General features: G+C 48.8%; 1 protein-coding gene across 1 annotated transcript in view; it reads right to left on the minus strand.

Annotated features, from left to right (window-relative positions):
• WASF2 (WAS protein family, member 2) overlaps positions 1 to 9973 on the minus strand; it is a gene marked incomplete at its 3' end in the record, with an annotated part of 10301 nt that extends 328 nt beyond the window's left edge. The window contains exons 1-6 of the mRNA XM_009079050.1: positions 9819 to 9973; positions 5838 to 5972; positions 5184 to 5337; positions 3949 to 4066; positions 3024 to 3154; positions 1481 to 1636 (exon numbers count right to left, since the gene is read on the minus strand). Coding sequence (XP_009077298.1) covers positions 1481 to 1636; positions 3024 to 3154; positions 3949 to 4066; positions 5184 to 5337; positions 5838 to 5972; positions 9819 to 9948 — 824 coding nt within the window. The remainder of the gene's footprint in view (positions 1 to 1480; positions 1637 to 3023; positions 3155 to 3948; positions 4067 to 5183; positions 5338 to 5837; positions 5973 to 9818) is intronic.
• Positions 9974 to 16686: the final 6713 nt, after the last annotated feature.

A 16686-nucleotide genomic window follows, 5' to 3' on the forward strand; every position in this document is an offset into this window, starting at 1 on the left:
GAGCATGAGCCACCTTAGCTCTTCCCAGGCATCATGTTGAGCTCAGAGCAGCCTCCTGGCTCCAGAGCTCCTGCAGCAAGACAAGCCACCACCCCTCCTCGCTGAGGTCAGGCTCGTGACACGCCAGGCAGGGATGTCTGCTGTGATAAATGGCACGAGGAGGGGTGGGGGTGCCAGGAAAGCATATGCTCTGAGCACCTGCTAGGAACAGATCTCCTCACTGGATTCCATGGCTTGGAGCTGGAGTGCAGCAGCCATGTCTCATAGCTCACCGTGGGGAGTGAGCAGGAAGACATGGAAACCCAACTTGCTCTTAAGGAAAAGACCAATGCATGAGTGACTGAATCTCCCATGTGAAAGTTGTGTTCATAGCAGAGAACTCTACTGCCCATACAACACTGCTGTATCCTGTGTACGTGTCACTATTTGTAACAGTGCTGATCCAAAACAGACTCCTGGAGATCAAACCTAGCTCCCAGGGTTCCTTAAAAACAACCAGCAAAACAAAACCAGGGAGGGGAGAGCTGTGTGGCTGGGCAGAGATCTAAGCAACTGCAGAAGGCAGTGTGAGCTTCATCTGAGAGCTCTGCCCGAGAGGCACATGCTGCAGAGTGGAGTGCTTGGTCTCCCTGACACATCAGAAGAGCCTTTGCTGCAGCATTGCTGCCTCTGGATAAGATGGAGACAAGCCAAGCAGCCCTGCCTATCAGAGAGACTTTCTCTTGTTACTCTTGACTCTGTCTTACTGTCTTTGAAACAAAAGTCTACTCTCATTTCACCCTTTGCGTCTTGAGCCACTGCTGGACCATAACTCCCTCCCATCTCTGGTGGTGCCTGGGAGACACTATTCCATCTGCTCTGAAGTAACTGCCCTGAGCTTGCACCCAAGTCTCTGGGAAGAGGCAGCTGGTGTGCCAAGTCCTTGAAATTTACCTACATCTCCATCTCTAGTGCCTCCATCATGTTACCCAAAGATCAGAGGGCACATGATAACCAAAAAGAGGCAAAAGAAGCCATTCTTTGCAAAACTCAATCATGGAACCTCCTGAGTTGGAAGGGACCCTCAAGGATCACCCAGTCCAACTCCTGGCCCTGCACAGGACACCCCAACAATCCCACCACGTGCCTGAGAGCACTGTCTAAATGGAACATAAGGAATGTAAGTCCATGCTCTGGAACAACTGCACTGGAAAACCCATGTAATGAAGCCAAACCATTCACTGGGACCCTGCTGTGGAATACATCTGTTCTAGTTCTCCCTTTCTGCCTGGGATTGACGACAGTGGCTGGGATTCATGGAGAGCTGTGCTGCCTGTGCCTCTGTCCCTGCCTGCAGTTGCACTTCCCCTCCAGACAGGAGCATTCTGGTTCCCATACAACACCCGTTAGGAAGTTCTGCTGAACTATCTCAGCCTGTCTCATGTCATCCTTTTACACCACCTACTACTCCTTGGTGACAGAAGGGATCCCGTAGGCTTACCTAAATTCCACCGGGGGTGGAGGCAGGCTGTCATCTGGGAAAGAAGGAGGTGGTGGCACAATAGAGTCAGTCTGTGGCGGTGGCGGGTAGCAGTTCCCATCCATGCTCTCGTTGGAGCCGATGCTGCCGTTCTGGTACACCATGTTGGAGGGGTACCTGGGCAAAAGCAAGACCAGCACTTTATTTCATGAGTTCAAGGCAATGCCTAAAGCTCATTTTTCCCCAGAGTTGTCCAGAGATGGTTGACCCATCCCTTGAAGTGTTCAAGGTGAGGTTGGATGGGCTAGTGAAAGGTGTCCCTGCCAATGGGATGTGATGAGATTTAAGGTCCTTTTCCAAGCCAAACAATTCCATGATTCTAGAACACTAAACAATCCCCTCTATTTCTCCAAGATTTCTATATGGAGAACCAATACACCTGTATTAGTTTGCTCAGCATAGTTCTTTGGCTGAAATTTTCTCTGTCTGTTTATTGCTACCACACATCAGAACAGCATCAGTGTGTATTTTAACAAACAAGAAAACATGTAAAGAAACTTTTCTTTTCCTATTTTTCTTAACATCTGATTTTGTAAAAACGTTTAAGAGTCTTTTGACCAACTTGGACTTGAAGAACTCACAGTTACATCAGGGTAGTATCATCAGGGGCAAAAAAGAAGAAGAGGTACTCAAGAGATATCAAAAAATAAGCTTGAGAACAGAATAGCTAAAAGAACTCAAGAAGCAGCAATGCCATTAAGACAAGTCTCCAAAGCTGGAATAGTACTGAAGGAAGAGACTCTCACACTTCACTGTCAATGGACTCATTTCACTGTGGGGTGGTGGAATCACCCCATTTTTGGGGACTCTGAACCTCAAGTGAATTCAAACACATGAACACACACAGCAAAAAGAGAGGAGCAGGCAAATGGTGCTGTTGTGCTGCTTGATTCCCCTGCTAGAAACCAAACCTGCTCTCCTATTAAACTAAAAGCAAGTTTTATTTTTAGCTGGAGAGTGTGATTTAAAGAGAGATTTTTTTCTTATATGAAAGGAAGCTGCGAGGGAGAAGAGCATTGTGGGGAATTCGAGCTGCTTCCAGCCTTGCTGGTGTCAAAAGTTAAATGAATTCCCAAGCCAGAAGCGCTAAAGAGAGATCTGTAGCTTGAAATACTTGGATGGGGACAACCCCCGCTTCAACTTTAGGGTGTGAAGAGCCATTTGTGAAATGTAACAAAGCACTCACACAATGGCACCAGGTGCCACCCTGCTGCCAGCCCAGGGGCCGCGGGCGAGGCAAGGCCAGCGCTGGGGGCAGAGCCAGAGCTCCCAACACCTCTGTGCCCACAGGCAGCTGAGAGCAGACTCACTGCCGAAGCTGTTCCTGCCACCTTCTTCCATCCCTGTAGCTCCCTGATTTATTTAGCAAATTTTAAATCAGCAGACGGATTTACTTGGGAGAATCTGATTAGTGGCAGTATCGATCCGCGCTGTGCCGCGGATCCGGAGGAGCTGCAGAGCAGGGTGAACTGCATCCCAATCAACCAGCCCCAGACTTGCTTACCCAGCAGGACCATGTTTGTCCTTTGACTCGACAAATTCCTGTCCCATTTTCAGCTTCTCCCACTCTTCTTTCCGGGTTTTGATTTTCCGCGGATTCACATTTCCTCGGTTTGGATTCTCCTTCTTCTCTTTCTAAGAGAGGAGGAATGAAAAACACAAGTTTTGTTTGGCTTTAAACTCACTGGGAATAGGGAGGGACAGGACAGACCTGGAGCAATTACAGGAAGATTCATCCTCAAAGAGGATTTTTAGTTTACTTTTACAATTGCTGCCAGCTCCAAAGATCTCCCACACAAAAAAACCCCAAAACAAACCGGAGCACAGATAACATAAAAAATGCCAGACAACAACATCCCATTCCCCAGTGCAGCCCAGACATGAGACCTTTGTTACCCCCTGACATGAGCACCCTGAGGGCAGAGTGAAAGCTCAGTTTCCCACAGCAATTCAGGTTTTGGTCTCTGTGTCAAGACTCCCAAATCTCATCCTCACCTTGCTAGTGTTAAGAGCTTTGAGGTGCAATATGGACACTTGCCTCAAAAGAACTGAGCTTTAACTATCCTCACTCTGCATTCCAACACACCCTAAATCTCTCCTTTGGTATTTTGATTGAAAAATCATGATATTGAATAATCAAAAGGCTCAAAAGCTAAATAAAGTATGTGAAAACTATGTATCTTGTGGTCTGATACAAATCACCACCAAGGTCCAAAGATGGTGACATTTGGAAAAACCAATTAAAGGTATCTTTATTTTCTTTTTTGAATTAACAAGGATGAGGGTAAACCAGATAAAAACTTCACTGCATTGATCCCTAAAGAGTTTAAGAGTGTAAAGCTGAATTTTGGATAGCAACTCTGGAGTCTGAGATTTATTAACCCCTCCGACCTCCCATTCCTCCCTGACAATGCCTCCCAGTTCCTCACCCTATGTTTCCTCTTCTCCTTCATGATATCCTTGGTGTCCTGAAGCATTTTCTCTTTCCAAAGGTCAAAGAAATATGAAGGATCTGTGTAGAATTTAAGTGCTTCTTTGCCATCATCCCTAGATCAGAGAGGGGAAAAAAGCCACACAAACAAGGATCAAGTCACACATTTGTTTGAAGCCTGAAGAACACACAAGGCACAATCACAGGTGAGAGTCTGAAAGTGCAGTGAGATGGTCAAACATGCTGCTCTTGCCTCTGTCCTCCATTCCAGAACAGGTAGAGACCCACAGCCTCACTCCTCCCAGCTCTCCCACTTCCCATCCCTTTCACCCTGACACAAACCCTCCATTACTCAGCACCTGAAGAGCTCCAACTGCTCTGAGCAATCACCAGGAGAGCAGCAGGTCTCTCACTTCAACTCCCTCTTGTTTGTGCTGTATTTTTGGTGTGAAAAAACCCTCCTTCTCCAGCTCAGGAACCCTAAATCAGCCCAGCAGTGTCCTTGAAACTCCCAAGCGAGCGCACACACACACTCACTCTGCTCCTGCTTTGCAGTGCAGCCGCGTCTGGCAGGAGGCAGCTGCCTCCAGCTATCTGTAATTACTTTTTACCTGCTCAAAAGATATTTATGGATGTGGGATAAGTCTCTGGATTCTGACCCCCTTTTTCTTTACTTCTACTACCTACAAGATGAAATCAGAGTGGGACTGATCGGAACTGGTTACGCAGCCGGTGGAGGTCTCATCAGACGTCCCAGACCAGGCACTGGAGGCCACAGGAAGCACCTCCAGGAGCTTCAGCACCCACCTGGGTGTTGCATCTGGGTGTTGCACCCACTTGGGTGGGAACCATTTGTAGGTGTACACTCTGCAGCTTGCACTGCAGCTCTCTGGAAAGGAGCCACAAGGCTATGGAGAAGCACAAGGAAAATGCCTCATCTGCAGCACACCCAGCATGTTTCTGCAGTGCCAGCCAAGCCTTGCCCCAAGGCAGTCACAAAAGTGACAGCAGGTAACCAAAGAGATTGTTCTCTAGCTACATTTCACTTGCACAGCACTAAGTTTCATGTAATCCAGAGGATGGAGATTTCCCGGTGGATCTCAGTTTAGCAGCTCAATTTCCCCTTGGAATTGGCTACCGTCGACACAGCATGGGATGGGAAATGACCTTCTTGGCAGGTTGGGAGGAAGAGGTTCTCCTCTGCAAGGGAACAAGGAGGCATTGCAGCCATACCTGTACGGTGAGAGGATGTTGAGAGGTGGAGGAGTATTGCAGGTCCTGTAGGTTTCGAGGACAGGCACAGGGAGAGAATCTCTGTCAAAGAGCTTCTGGTCCTGAGTGGTGGAGCTTTTGAAGGCTTTCCTGGTGTTAATGCCTTGCAAGGAGACTGTAAGGACGAGGAGAGAGCAAGTGAGGAGCAGCTTGACCCAGCCCAACGACACTGAAGACCAAGCAGTGAACATCTGATTTCACTTGGGAGTTCTTGGCATGCTTAGCAATTCTTAAGGTCAGGTTCCTTTTCCCACAGATCCCTTGGGAAACCCATCAAATCCCAGAGTGTGCCGTGCCAAGATCTGCTGCTGTATCGACACAGCTCTCTTGAGAGTGGCCAATGTGGTTTGAAACCCCTGAGATCAACTCCAAGAAGCTCACCCACTGCTATCCCAACTGCTGGAAAGCGAGTTCCCACACGGAGACTTGCTAGCAGCCAGGAAGGCTGTCCACAGGAGCATGGGGCTCGTTTGGGAGGGGAGGAAACAGCCCCTCAGCTCAAGAGAAGACATTCCAACACCCATGGCAACATCACACTGATTTCATGGCACTGACCCAACCACACTGACTCAATGAGAAGCTTCACCATGCTCAGTCTGAGCTCCACTCCATTACCTTCTTCCTCCTTGGGATCCAGCTGAGTGACTTTGACTTGCAAGCGGTCAACCCTCTCGACTAGAACGCTCACCCGAGAGGCAAAGGTGTTGGCTTGAGTAAACAACTCTCCAAATATGTCCTCTGCAAATTTACCTGGAATATTAAAGTGTCCACATTACCCTCATGCGCCAAATCAGACCGTACTCAAGCCTCAAGCTTGTTTTCTTCAAGAAAGAAAGAACCAGCTATGCTTCTTTTCAAGTTTCTCAGGGTCGAGTTGAAAACCCAGGAAGAAAATGCTCTGCTCCACCAAAACCTGACATTTCCAAGGAATCTTCAAGCAATAAGGAAACAATTGAGACATACTTCCAAGTCAATTAAAGTAATGAACTAAAGAGGGCTGACAACACTACGCTGCTCTGAATCCGGATGGGTCTGAGGGTCCTTTAAGATTCTCTGCTGCTCTGTTTATTAGACAAGGAAATACAGTTAGATTTTTCTTGCTCTGGAGAATCTCAAAGGCTCCCAGTCTCCAGCAGGCCTGCCTCCAGGGTAACTGGCACATATTTACAAGCTCAAAGTACTCTGGAAGTAGAGAGCAGCCCCAGCCCTTGATCCCGAAGCCTGAGCTGTAACCGCAGCCGACAGCACTGCCCCTGTTGTTCCTTCAGGTGGCACTGTCTGAAAAATTGATGCGTTCACGTTGATTCTAAATCAAAACCAAAGGGGAACTTCTCAATCAGGGATATTCTCTCTGGAACAGCTTGGACTGCTCAGTGGGCTGCTATCACAAACACCATCCATCGTTTGGGCTGTGGGAGTGCCTGGACTTGGACCAGGAGCTCCCTGCACCACTTAGAGGTGCCACAAATAGATGTCCCTGTCCTTGGGAGTTTAAAAACACATGGAACAAGAGATGACCACAGGTAAACAGAGGTGGGAGAGCTGGGAGAAACCCGAGAACTCCCAGTGAGTCCTGTCTTTTTGTTTTGCTCTCAGGCACAACCCAAGCCTGGGAGCCCTAACCATGCCGAGGACACTGTGGATCAGACCAGACTTGGCACCGACAGCAGACATGGGCCCGTGGCATTCCCACTGATGGGAAACATTTCCAGCCACGGCTGCTGACTACAAGGCTGCTCCCAATAAGCAGTCTGGTTTTGAAGTGGTTCATCATATGGTCAACAGTTTGTTCTGGAATCTGTTACTCCTCAAGATCTTCTCCGACATTCAGGAGAGGAGAAGCAGTTTGGAAAATGTGGTTGTGTGTAGAGTCCCACCAGAGAGACAAGTGCCCCTTGCACAAGGCAGGGGTGAGGGCATCCCCCAAAGCCCAGCTGCACAAATACTTCCAGCTGTCTAACCTGACATATCAGCTCCTTGTTCCTGCTCCCAGGAGATCTCTTTGCACTGCCAAGCACGGGGAACCAGCCAGGTTAAAATTCAACCTCCTCCACCCCTTTCAGTGCCAGTGCCAGCTCCAAGTGTTTGTAGAAAGCAAATGCTGAAGGTTAACTTCAACTGACCTCCTCCTTCCACTCTCCCACACAATACAGACTCCACACATGCTCTATTAACAAACCCAACCAGCTTTCCCCAAACTCATGAGAAGGATTTTATGCCTAGAGACTTAAGGGCCAGGCAGCTCTTGCTATAGCCAGGTTTGTTGAAGCCCTCTCCATGTACAACATCAGCACAGACCAGCTCTCCTATTTGACCAAAGAGAGTGAAAATTTACCCTTGGGATAATTTGGAACCTTTCAGCAACAGCTCAAAAAAAGAAAAGTTGTAATTTGGTTCCTACTTTGATGAGAACTGAAAATAATTTCTGAATTTCACATGGAACTGCAACAAGTTCTAGAGAAAAAAACCAAAGTCTTTGCCTTGCAAAATATGTATCAAGCATAAAACAATATATAACAGTATTTTATACTCTGGTCTTGACCCTGAAGGGAGAAGAAGGGATGTCTGTGCTCCCTTGGCTGTGCCAGTGCACCTGTAGTTATCACCCTGCACCTCCCACACCCTCTGTGCCTCATGTACAGTTTTCGATGGGGTAAGACAGAGATTAATTCTTTAGTTTGGCTCCTTTGACTGCAAAAGTGCAGCTTGCAATCAGAATTATCTTTGTCATGCACTGGCAGGAAGACAGACGGCTTGATTTAATGGGTCCTTCCATCTCTAGCTTGTGGATTCTACAAAATCACACAAAACCACACAGCGACTTACACAAAGTGCTCCCAACTGCGATAGTAACGAAGGGGAAACTCACTGGAATATGAAAGTTTGACAAGATTTATGTTTGCATCTTTGTAAAGAGACTGTGGTGCACCAGGCATGGCTGATTATTCACTTGACAGGGCTGTCACAGCCTACTGAACCTGCTCTATGTTCCTGTAATAGTCAAGGTACAAGGAGAGAGCGGATTTTGTTTTTGGAAGAGAGAGGAAAGGGTTGGGGCAGGACTTAGGTCATTTGGGTGTGAGTGTCGTCTAAATACTGCTTCAGTGAAAACACACTGACCCTGGGGAAGTGGATGGTGCTCAGCATTTCCTCCCCACCTGCCTCACTCCCCTCTTACACTGTCAGCAGGAGCCTCCTCTCCCCAGTGTGCCCACAGTGCTCTCCTCTGGGTACAAGGGATTGGTCCTGCAGCTCACACCTCCTCCCCACATCCCAGCCAGGCTCCCAGGATACCTTCCCAAGGAAGAAACCAGGCTGCAGTTTGGCTCCCAGTGCTTCAGCCTCTCTCATGAGGTACAAGCAGAGAAGCTTTGAGCATCTGAGCTGTGCAAAGAAGGTCTAAACCTGTGGGATTGGCCAGGGCTCGGTGACACTAACCCACTGTGTGCCTCGGGCTGGGATGAGCTTTCCCTGCAGCTGAGGTTTGCACAGCTTTACTGCCTCCTTCCTCACCATTTCACATGCACGAGATGGATTTTACTCACACTCCCCAACCATCTTGGCTACCAGACCTAACAAATGAACAACAAGGGCCAGTTGAACACGAGCACAGAGCCTGGTCTTGCCTGTGCAGTGACATTTCTACAACCCAACAGAATGTGACACCGACTGGCAGCGAACACGGGCCCAGATTTCAGTCACAGCCATGGTTTGCACTGCTGGAAAGAGGCTGCACCCAAACTTTCCCTGCCACATGGCGGACAGGGCTTGCTCTGCAGAACAAACAGAAGGCCTTGCAAATACCACAGAGAAGCTAAACAATAGATTAATTTGATTATCAAAGTCTTGCTTCAAGGACAAAGGTGGCTAATCACAATCCAGAGCATTTCAACAGAGTACAGAGTCATCCCGGAGAGACAACAATTAACTCTTTATTTCTCCTAAGGCATGTAGGCCTGTGGTTTCCCTCCAGCCTTTCTGAGGCTCTGGGTCAGCCCACTGGAGAGCAGAGCCAGGCATGGCTCCAGCTCCTGCTGCCATCTGAGTGAGCAGCCCCAAACCTCGGACGCTCCAGAGGCACCGCTTGGCTCAGGAGGGTCTTAGGGTCTCACAAGGCAGCCAACAGCAGCAGGGGCAAAGAGGAGGATTCTACGTGGGGGCTTTAATTATCTTTCATTATAAATAAGACTACTGACACAGTGTAGATTCACCAGAGTCAAGCTCCATTTAGTAGCACATGCAATTACAGGCACGTTCTCTGACACAAGATCCTGGCTGCTCCCAGAGCCTCCCATTTTACAAGCCTGAGTTGTGCTCCATCCTTCCATCTGCAGCTTCACTGCAGCCTCTCACACACACACTCACTCACTCACACACACACACATACACACACACCCCCCTCCCCATTTTTTGTTAGACAGCAAGGCAGTGGGACCAGAGATATGAAATTAGCATCAGATTTCTTTAGGAAAACATTTTAGCATTACCCAGGGAAGGCAGATGGGGGAGAAATAGGAACAGGAGAGTAGAAAGGGAGCTAAATAAAGAGCAGTAGCGACTCCTGAGGGCAACGCGCAGGCTCGCCATGGTACTCACTCAGGCTGCCCAGCTGTCGAATGACATTTGCCAGGGTGATGTTGGTCACGCATTCCAGCTCGCTCCGAACGCTAGGCAACGTCTGACGGCACAGGTGCCTTGGCTCAATGTTCCTCGTTACTAACGGCATGGTGGACCTGCTTCAGGCACTGTTCTGAAAGATGAAAAACAACCCAAAAAAGAAACAGGAAAGGATTACTCAACCGCAAATTCCAGGCACACCAGAGCTATGGTGTTCGTTTTTCCTGCTCTCGAATGGCTTTATTTATAAGGCTTCTTTCACCCCCCTGCTCCCCACCCTTAGCAAACTGGTTCATCAGAAATAAAGATCCTGCTGTTCTCTGAGTTGCAGTGACAGCAGAGCCCCAGCTCAGGTACAGAGGCAGAGATGGAGGACTACACATCTTCGCCCACACTGGCACCGCCGCAGCCGTTGTTGCCTTCCTCCCCATCCGCCGCCTCGGAGCTGTCTCCTTCCTCCTGCGCTCACACACAGCTCCTGCATGACTCTTACAAGCTCTTCTCCAGAAAGCTTTCAAACTTGCAATCAATGGGTGCTTAAACCATGGAGATGGGAGATGTTATTAGAACAAACCAACTTCTCCCAGCGCACCAAAGCACACGCGGTGCCTCCCTCCTGGAGCAGCATGCAGGGCTCTCCTGGAACAACAGGAAGCGCTTGCAGCTGACCAGGAAACTTTCTGGTGACTGTTCCTTATCCTGCAGGCTGCACCCCTCTTCCCTTGGGAAATCCCTTGGGGATGAGGTTTACATTGGACCATTGTTTTCGTGCTGGAGAAGTTTAAGGTTGAGGGAGCTCTAATCAGGATGCAGGACTGGAGTGTGCTCAGAGAGAAGTCAAGACTGATTGTATAAAAGGCAGGACAAACTTCCAGATCTTGTAAAAAAATATAATAAAATTAAAAACTGAAGAAAACAGAAGTGTCTGGAAGTTATGATTTGGACAGAAAACACTTCTAGGTGCAGGTCAGTGCCCTGAACTAACAATCTCCCCTGCTAACAGGCCCAAACATTTGAGCAACAAATATCTCCCTCTCAGATCATCCAGCTCCAAGAGAGAGGAGGAAACTTGGGTGAGCAGCTCTCAATAAGGAGCATGATACATGCCTGAAATCTTTAGGACTAAGTGAAAGCAAATACATCCCAACTTCTTGATTAATTTAGAAGGGGAAAGAATCACTTTTCTAGGTCAGCTGAGGAACAACCCAAGAGAAGCAGGCAGCTCCCATGTGATAGGCATGCGGATCTGCTCGGGCTGGTGTAAAAATAAAACAGGAAGCTAACAGCTTGGGGAACATGGCTTCCTGTCACCACCAGCAAAAACCCAAGAACCATAAAAAATCAGCTGTTTGCTCTTGACTTTGAGCCACCCTTTGATAGTCTCTGTGGCAGCTGGCAGCTTATCTTTGAGGTCCAGGAGTCCTTCCTGGATGCTTTTCTATCAGGGTGTTAAGAGGAAGAAGTGGGCATTATCCCTCCTAATTACCTCACAAGCCAGATTTTGAATTGCTAAATTTGACCCATTAAGGCAGAGGAGTTCAAGAGCAGCAGCACACCGGGCACTGGGATATCTCCCAGACAAGCAGATGCAGGTTGCTGCCATTTTGCAATGCCTCAACACGAAGGATTTCACAGAATCAGAGAATCCTGGAATGGTTTGTGTTGGAAGGACCTTAAAGATCATCTCGTTCCATCCCCTGCCATGGGCAGGGACACCTTCCACTAGAGCAGGCTGCATGGAAAGTGTCCCTAAAACCAGAACAGGGGAGTGAGATCTGCATCCAAATAAATGAGAACAGAGACCCTGCGAGGATCCAGTCCGTGTTGTTCTTCTCCGTGTCCGAGTGCTGCTGCAGCCATCAGGAACTGCTGGGATATTTAAAGAACAGGATGAACCAGGGAAGGGCTCTGACCTTCACTTCCAAAAACACCCTGTGTTTTATCGATTACAGCCCAAGCCCTACAATCTTTTGTCAGCTTTAGTGCTTTATGCCAGACAAACTTTCCCAGCTCCCCCCAGACTGCAGTCTGCACCACCAGCAGCTCTCATAAACAAGGCAGCATTTGCAGGCTGCCTGCATCCAGCTTCTCCCTGTGCTTCCCCAGGGCTCGGCCAGGGAGCACACGCGGTGGGATCTGCAGAGCTGGAGTGGACAGCCTGGCTGGAAACCTTCCAAGGTGGAGGACAGACAGAAGGAAAACAGCAAGAGGAAAAAATAAGCCTGGAAGTGGGGGGTGAGATGTGAGTGTACTGTATAAAAGGAGACCAAAAAAAAAAAACAACCCAAAGATGACCCCAACCCTGGCGGTGTTCAAAGCCAGGTTGGATAAAGCCTTGAGCAACCTGGTGTGGTGGGAGGTGTCCCTGCCCAGGGCAGGGGGTTGGGACTAGAAGATCTTTAAGCTCCATTCCAACCCCTTAACACTCTATGATTCTATAGGTAGCACAGTTGGATAGATGCAGGTAGCACTAATCTCTGCAAGGACGGGGAAAACAGGACAGAAAAAGGAGTAGTTCCCCAAAGACCCACAAAAAAAGGCTCAGAATACGTTGCCTGTGTACAGTCACCCTGAAACTGTTTGCCTTCAAAGCATGTTTTGAAACTAAAAGCAATGAGTGTTGGTGAAAATTGCTGGTTTTGAAAGAAAAACAAGGGTAGAGCACATGCACGGCACAAATTTGCACCGGTGCAAGCCGGCAGAGATAAGGGCTAAGAAAAACACTCCCTTTCTAGCCCAGCTCATCCTGGCAGCCACCCCCACCCTCCCAGCACAGCTTGCCACACTCCACTGCAGAACCCAGAGTTTCACCCTCGTGATTGCCACGACAGCCTCCTCACAGGGTATGGCAGCTCTGAGGCTTCCCAAGGCCACAGGGACAGCTCTGCTGCCCCCAAACCCAGCCAGGATCCAGCAAACTAAGGGATTAACCCTCTGGAGCACTGGAGGTGAGCAAGGCAGGGAGGGCAGGATGGGCTGTGGACAACCATCCTGCTCTCCCAGCAGCTTCTGGGATAAGAGGCGGTTTTTAAAAGCAAGAATTCCTCTCCTTCGAGCACAACAAGGAGCTTCAAGGTTTTAGGAAGGAAATGTGGGACCTACATGAGTAAAAAGAACAGGTGATGCCCCCATGAGAAGGCACTTTGCTGTTAGACCTCATTTTTCCCTGGAGTGTTTGGAGGGTAGGGATAGAGATAACAGCTAATGGGCTCCTGTAAAACCTTCATGCCTCGTGAGTAGGTGGGACAAAGATTAATAGTGTGGATTGGAAAATAAGTGGTGTATTTCGAAAGCAGCAGTCAGGTAGGGCAGAAAACCAGGTGTGGAGACGGGACAAGGTATGAGAGCAGAGGGGGAAGGAGGAAGAGGAAGCAAAACACTGGAGACAGCACAAGGCATGAGCTGGGGGCAGGGAGGAGACACAGTAAATGAGAGAAGGAAGGGACAGAGCTGAAAAAGCTTTCCGGGAGGCTCTGCTTTTATGCTTTAAGAGAGTCATTGAAGAGGCAATTGACAGCACACTGCCATGCACAGGCCATCCAGAACTGCCTCACTCTCCATGCTCAGGGCATGACAGCACAGCAGATTTCCACCCTGGCTGCCCAGCCTGGTCATCAGGCATTAGTCACTGTCACACAACCACCGCAGACCATATATTATAACTAAATCCTACCATTCAGATGCAACTTAAATGAATTGCAAGGCTGAAAATCCTTATCTTTCGGGTAAAGATAAGCGGTTCCCTTTGCTTATGAATGTTGGAGATTAGATTTGTTTCAGGAGTGGAGTTTTGGGGTGCAGACACTGCTTTTAAAGAAGCTGCAAGAATGACGTGGGCACAGAGGACCTGCCTTGATCCCTGAGTAAGGGGAGAGGAGATCAAGTGTGCTAAAAGTAAAAGGAAACTGAAAACTGTCTGCAACAGATTTCTAATGAATATGGAAAAGAAAGAGAGGATCAAATTGAAACACAGTGTGAGGAAAGCAGTTCAGTGATCTCTGCTGGCTGGGAGAGCCATAAGGAAAGCTGGAAAATCCACAAACCCTGCTGCATCAATCGACTTCAAAAGCTCATCCTCCCAAGCACCGTGCTTCACACCTTCTTACAAACAAGAAGGAAAGGCTTTTGTTACACTAACAAATTATTTTCCTCTCCCACTTGAACCAGAACCTTCCTACCTGCTCCCAAGCATTTCCTCTGAAGCCTCCAAGTCACGACTTGAAGCACAGAAGGCTCCGAGCCTTGTTGTGACGGCAGTGACTCAAAGCCAAACCATCCAAAGAGCCCAGCTTTGCCCTGCACCTCCTTTTCCCTCACTGCCCCACCTCCTGCAGGGCACTGCCAGGATTCCTCACAGCTTCCCCTCTCCCAAAACGCTTACACAAGCGTTGCCGAGCCCTGGCCGGCTCCAGCCCAGAAAGAAGTTTGCTGAGCATGACAAAAGCCCTGGACGCTGAACTCACTGCTCCAACATTCCTACTGATCTTCCAGCCACAACCAGGATTCAGCAGGTCTTTGCTCCCCATCACTCCTCCTGACAACTTTCCCACTGGTCTGGGACGTCGGGTGTTTCTCCAAGAAAGCAGGATCCATGCATGGAGCTTCTTCCCATGGCTGCTGGTTTGCCATTCTGCTCCCTCCACAACGAACTCTCACCTTCAATGTCCTGCTCACCAGTTTTAAAGAGGATTCTGATTTGGCAATTAGTTGTGCAAATACTCTTGGGCCACTGGGGAACAAGTGTGGCCCAACACAAGCTCCCAAAGGAAGGGGGGAAAAAACCCACCACTTGTAATTTTTTGCCTTCCTGAATCCAGCAGTTCCAGCAAAGCCTGAGGTAAATCCAAGATAAGTGTGCTGCTGCTCTAAGATTTCTTATCAGCAAGTCATCGACCGCTCTCCCCAGGAGCTCTGCTGCAGCAGATCACTCAGGAATCCCAGTTCTGGATTAGAACCAAGCACAATTGGGCTGTTTCAGACAAGAACTGCCAGTCCATAAACCCCTCGCACAAAGCTGCGTCTTATTGACTATTTTAATAAATTGGGCTGCCACAGTAAAATTGGACAATTGTTAGGAACAATAAAGGAGACAGACTTTAATTACAAGTATTGAGAAGGGATACAGGGACGTTTTAGGATTGAGTATTTGCTTTTCCAAGGCGAGTTCTGTCAACTGAAAACAGCACCAAGGAACAAATACTCCTTAACAAGCAGTTTGGAGCAGAGCAGAAAACAGCTCTGCACAGCAAGAGAGGAACCAGACCTGTTTTTTGGGGCTTTTTTTTTGTAGAGCAGGCAGACAACACAGTCACCATGGTGGTGCAGGGAAGGCAGGCAGGACTCCAGGGCGATGCAACCACACAAAGAGCTGTAAATAACAGGTGAGTTGGAGGGAGAGATCTGGCAAGGTTCTCCTCACTGGTATTTGACCAGTTAGCATAGCGTTACTGGGAGTCACCTGGGTAATTCCCTGCTCAATGTGACACACAACCTCTTAGATCAGGGACCATCTGCAAATAAATCTGGACCCCAGCAGTGAGATCATCTGTCATAGTGTCTGGTGGTAGCACAAAGCACCTAAGGAGGGCAGAGAGCTTTTTTTGGGGAAGGGGAGGGGATTTAGCCTTGGTTTCCAAGTACGTCAGGGTGACCAACCAGCCTGTCCTCAGCAGGGCTTACAAAATCCTCTGCCTGGACACAAACAAGCAGCACAGTCAAGGAGACCAAGGCTGCAGCTAAGCGCCTTGGAGAGCAGCCCTAAGGAGTGCCCATCGGGGGATTAGACACACCAGCAGGTTTGGGAATGAGGGAGAAAGGAGATAATCAGATCTGAAATTCCCATCAGTATGAAATAAGACTTAACTCAGTAGCTTGCCAACACAGCCCGACTGTTCTTTCTAATGTCTGTGACAACTCTGCTTCAAATTTCAAGCTTCTCTCAGCAGTAACTACTCCCCCATGTAGCTGTAATGGCCAGAAAGAGACTGGCTTTTATGTAACCCCAAAAGACTAGCAGAAAGGGAAGCAGCAGCCACACACACACACTGAGGAGAACTGAGGGGGGAAAAAAAAAATTCAGCAGAAGGCTCTGCTGAGTGCTCAGGGCTATATCCAAGCTCACAATGCAGCCACAGAGAAGTGGGATGCAGCAATCAGAAATGCTCCAGTTCCACACTCAGAGAGAGACCCAGCAATCAGTGCTGCATCCGAGCAATAGGGAGCGAAATTATAGAGCAAACTGCCATGTGATGCCACAAACTACTCCATCCCGCCAGCTGTAACAAGGATTCATTCCCAAAAACGCGTCACAGCCTCATCTGTCATTACCAGCCCAGCCTGCCAGCAGCTGAGCAGGAGTCAGCAGTGAAGGGCAGCTGCAGGGCTGCTTCCTCTCACAGTGGGCTATTCTCCCCCAAAGCCACGGGGGAGATGGATGGTAACTCCCCCCCAGCCCAGAAACTGGGGAAAACGTTGCCCACTATCCCTCCCCACAGCAGGATGGGAGGCACAGGCTGTGCTTTCACCCACCATCACACAAAGCTCTCCTGAAGCAGCATCTACTGAAAACCCAGAGCCTTCAGGAGAACACACTTAACTGATCACAAAAACCCACAGACACAACCCCTCTGTGCATTAATAACCCACTTCAATCACCAACTGGAGGACTGTGCAGAGAGGATCTGCTGGTGTTACAACAGAGGCTGTTTGGGCAATAGTGTGGGGCAAGAGCAGTGCTGCCCATTTCCACAGCGATGTTCTGACACTGGGAAACATCAGCCCTGATCTTGCAGCACAACAAGGCATTGTACAGCACACCGTGGAGTCCTTGAGACAACAAACACCCAGC

Source organism: Acanthisitta chloris, unplaced genomic scaffold (assembly GCF_000695815.1).
Source record: "Acanthisitta chloris isolate BGI_N310 unplaced genomic scaffold, ASM69581v1 scaffold31097, whole genome shotgun sequence".
NCBI lineage: Eukaryota > Metazoa > Chordata > Aves > Passeriformes > Acanthisittidae > Acanthisitta > Acanthisitta chloris.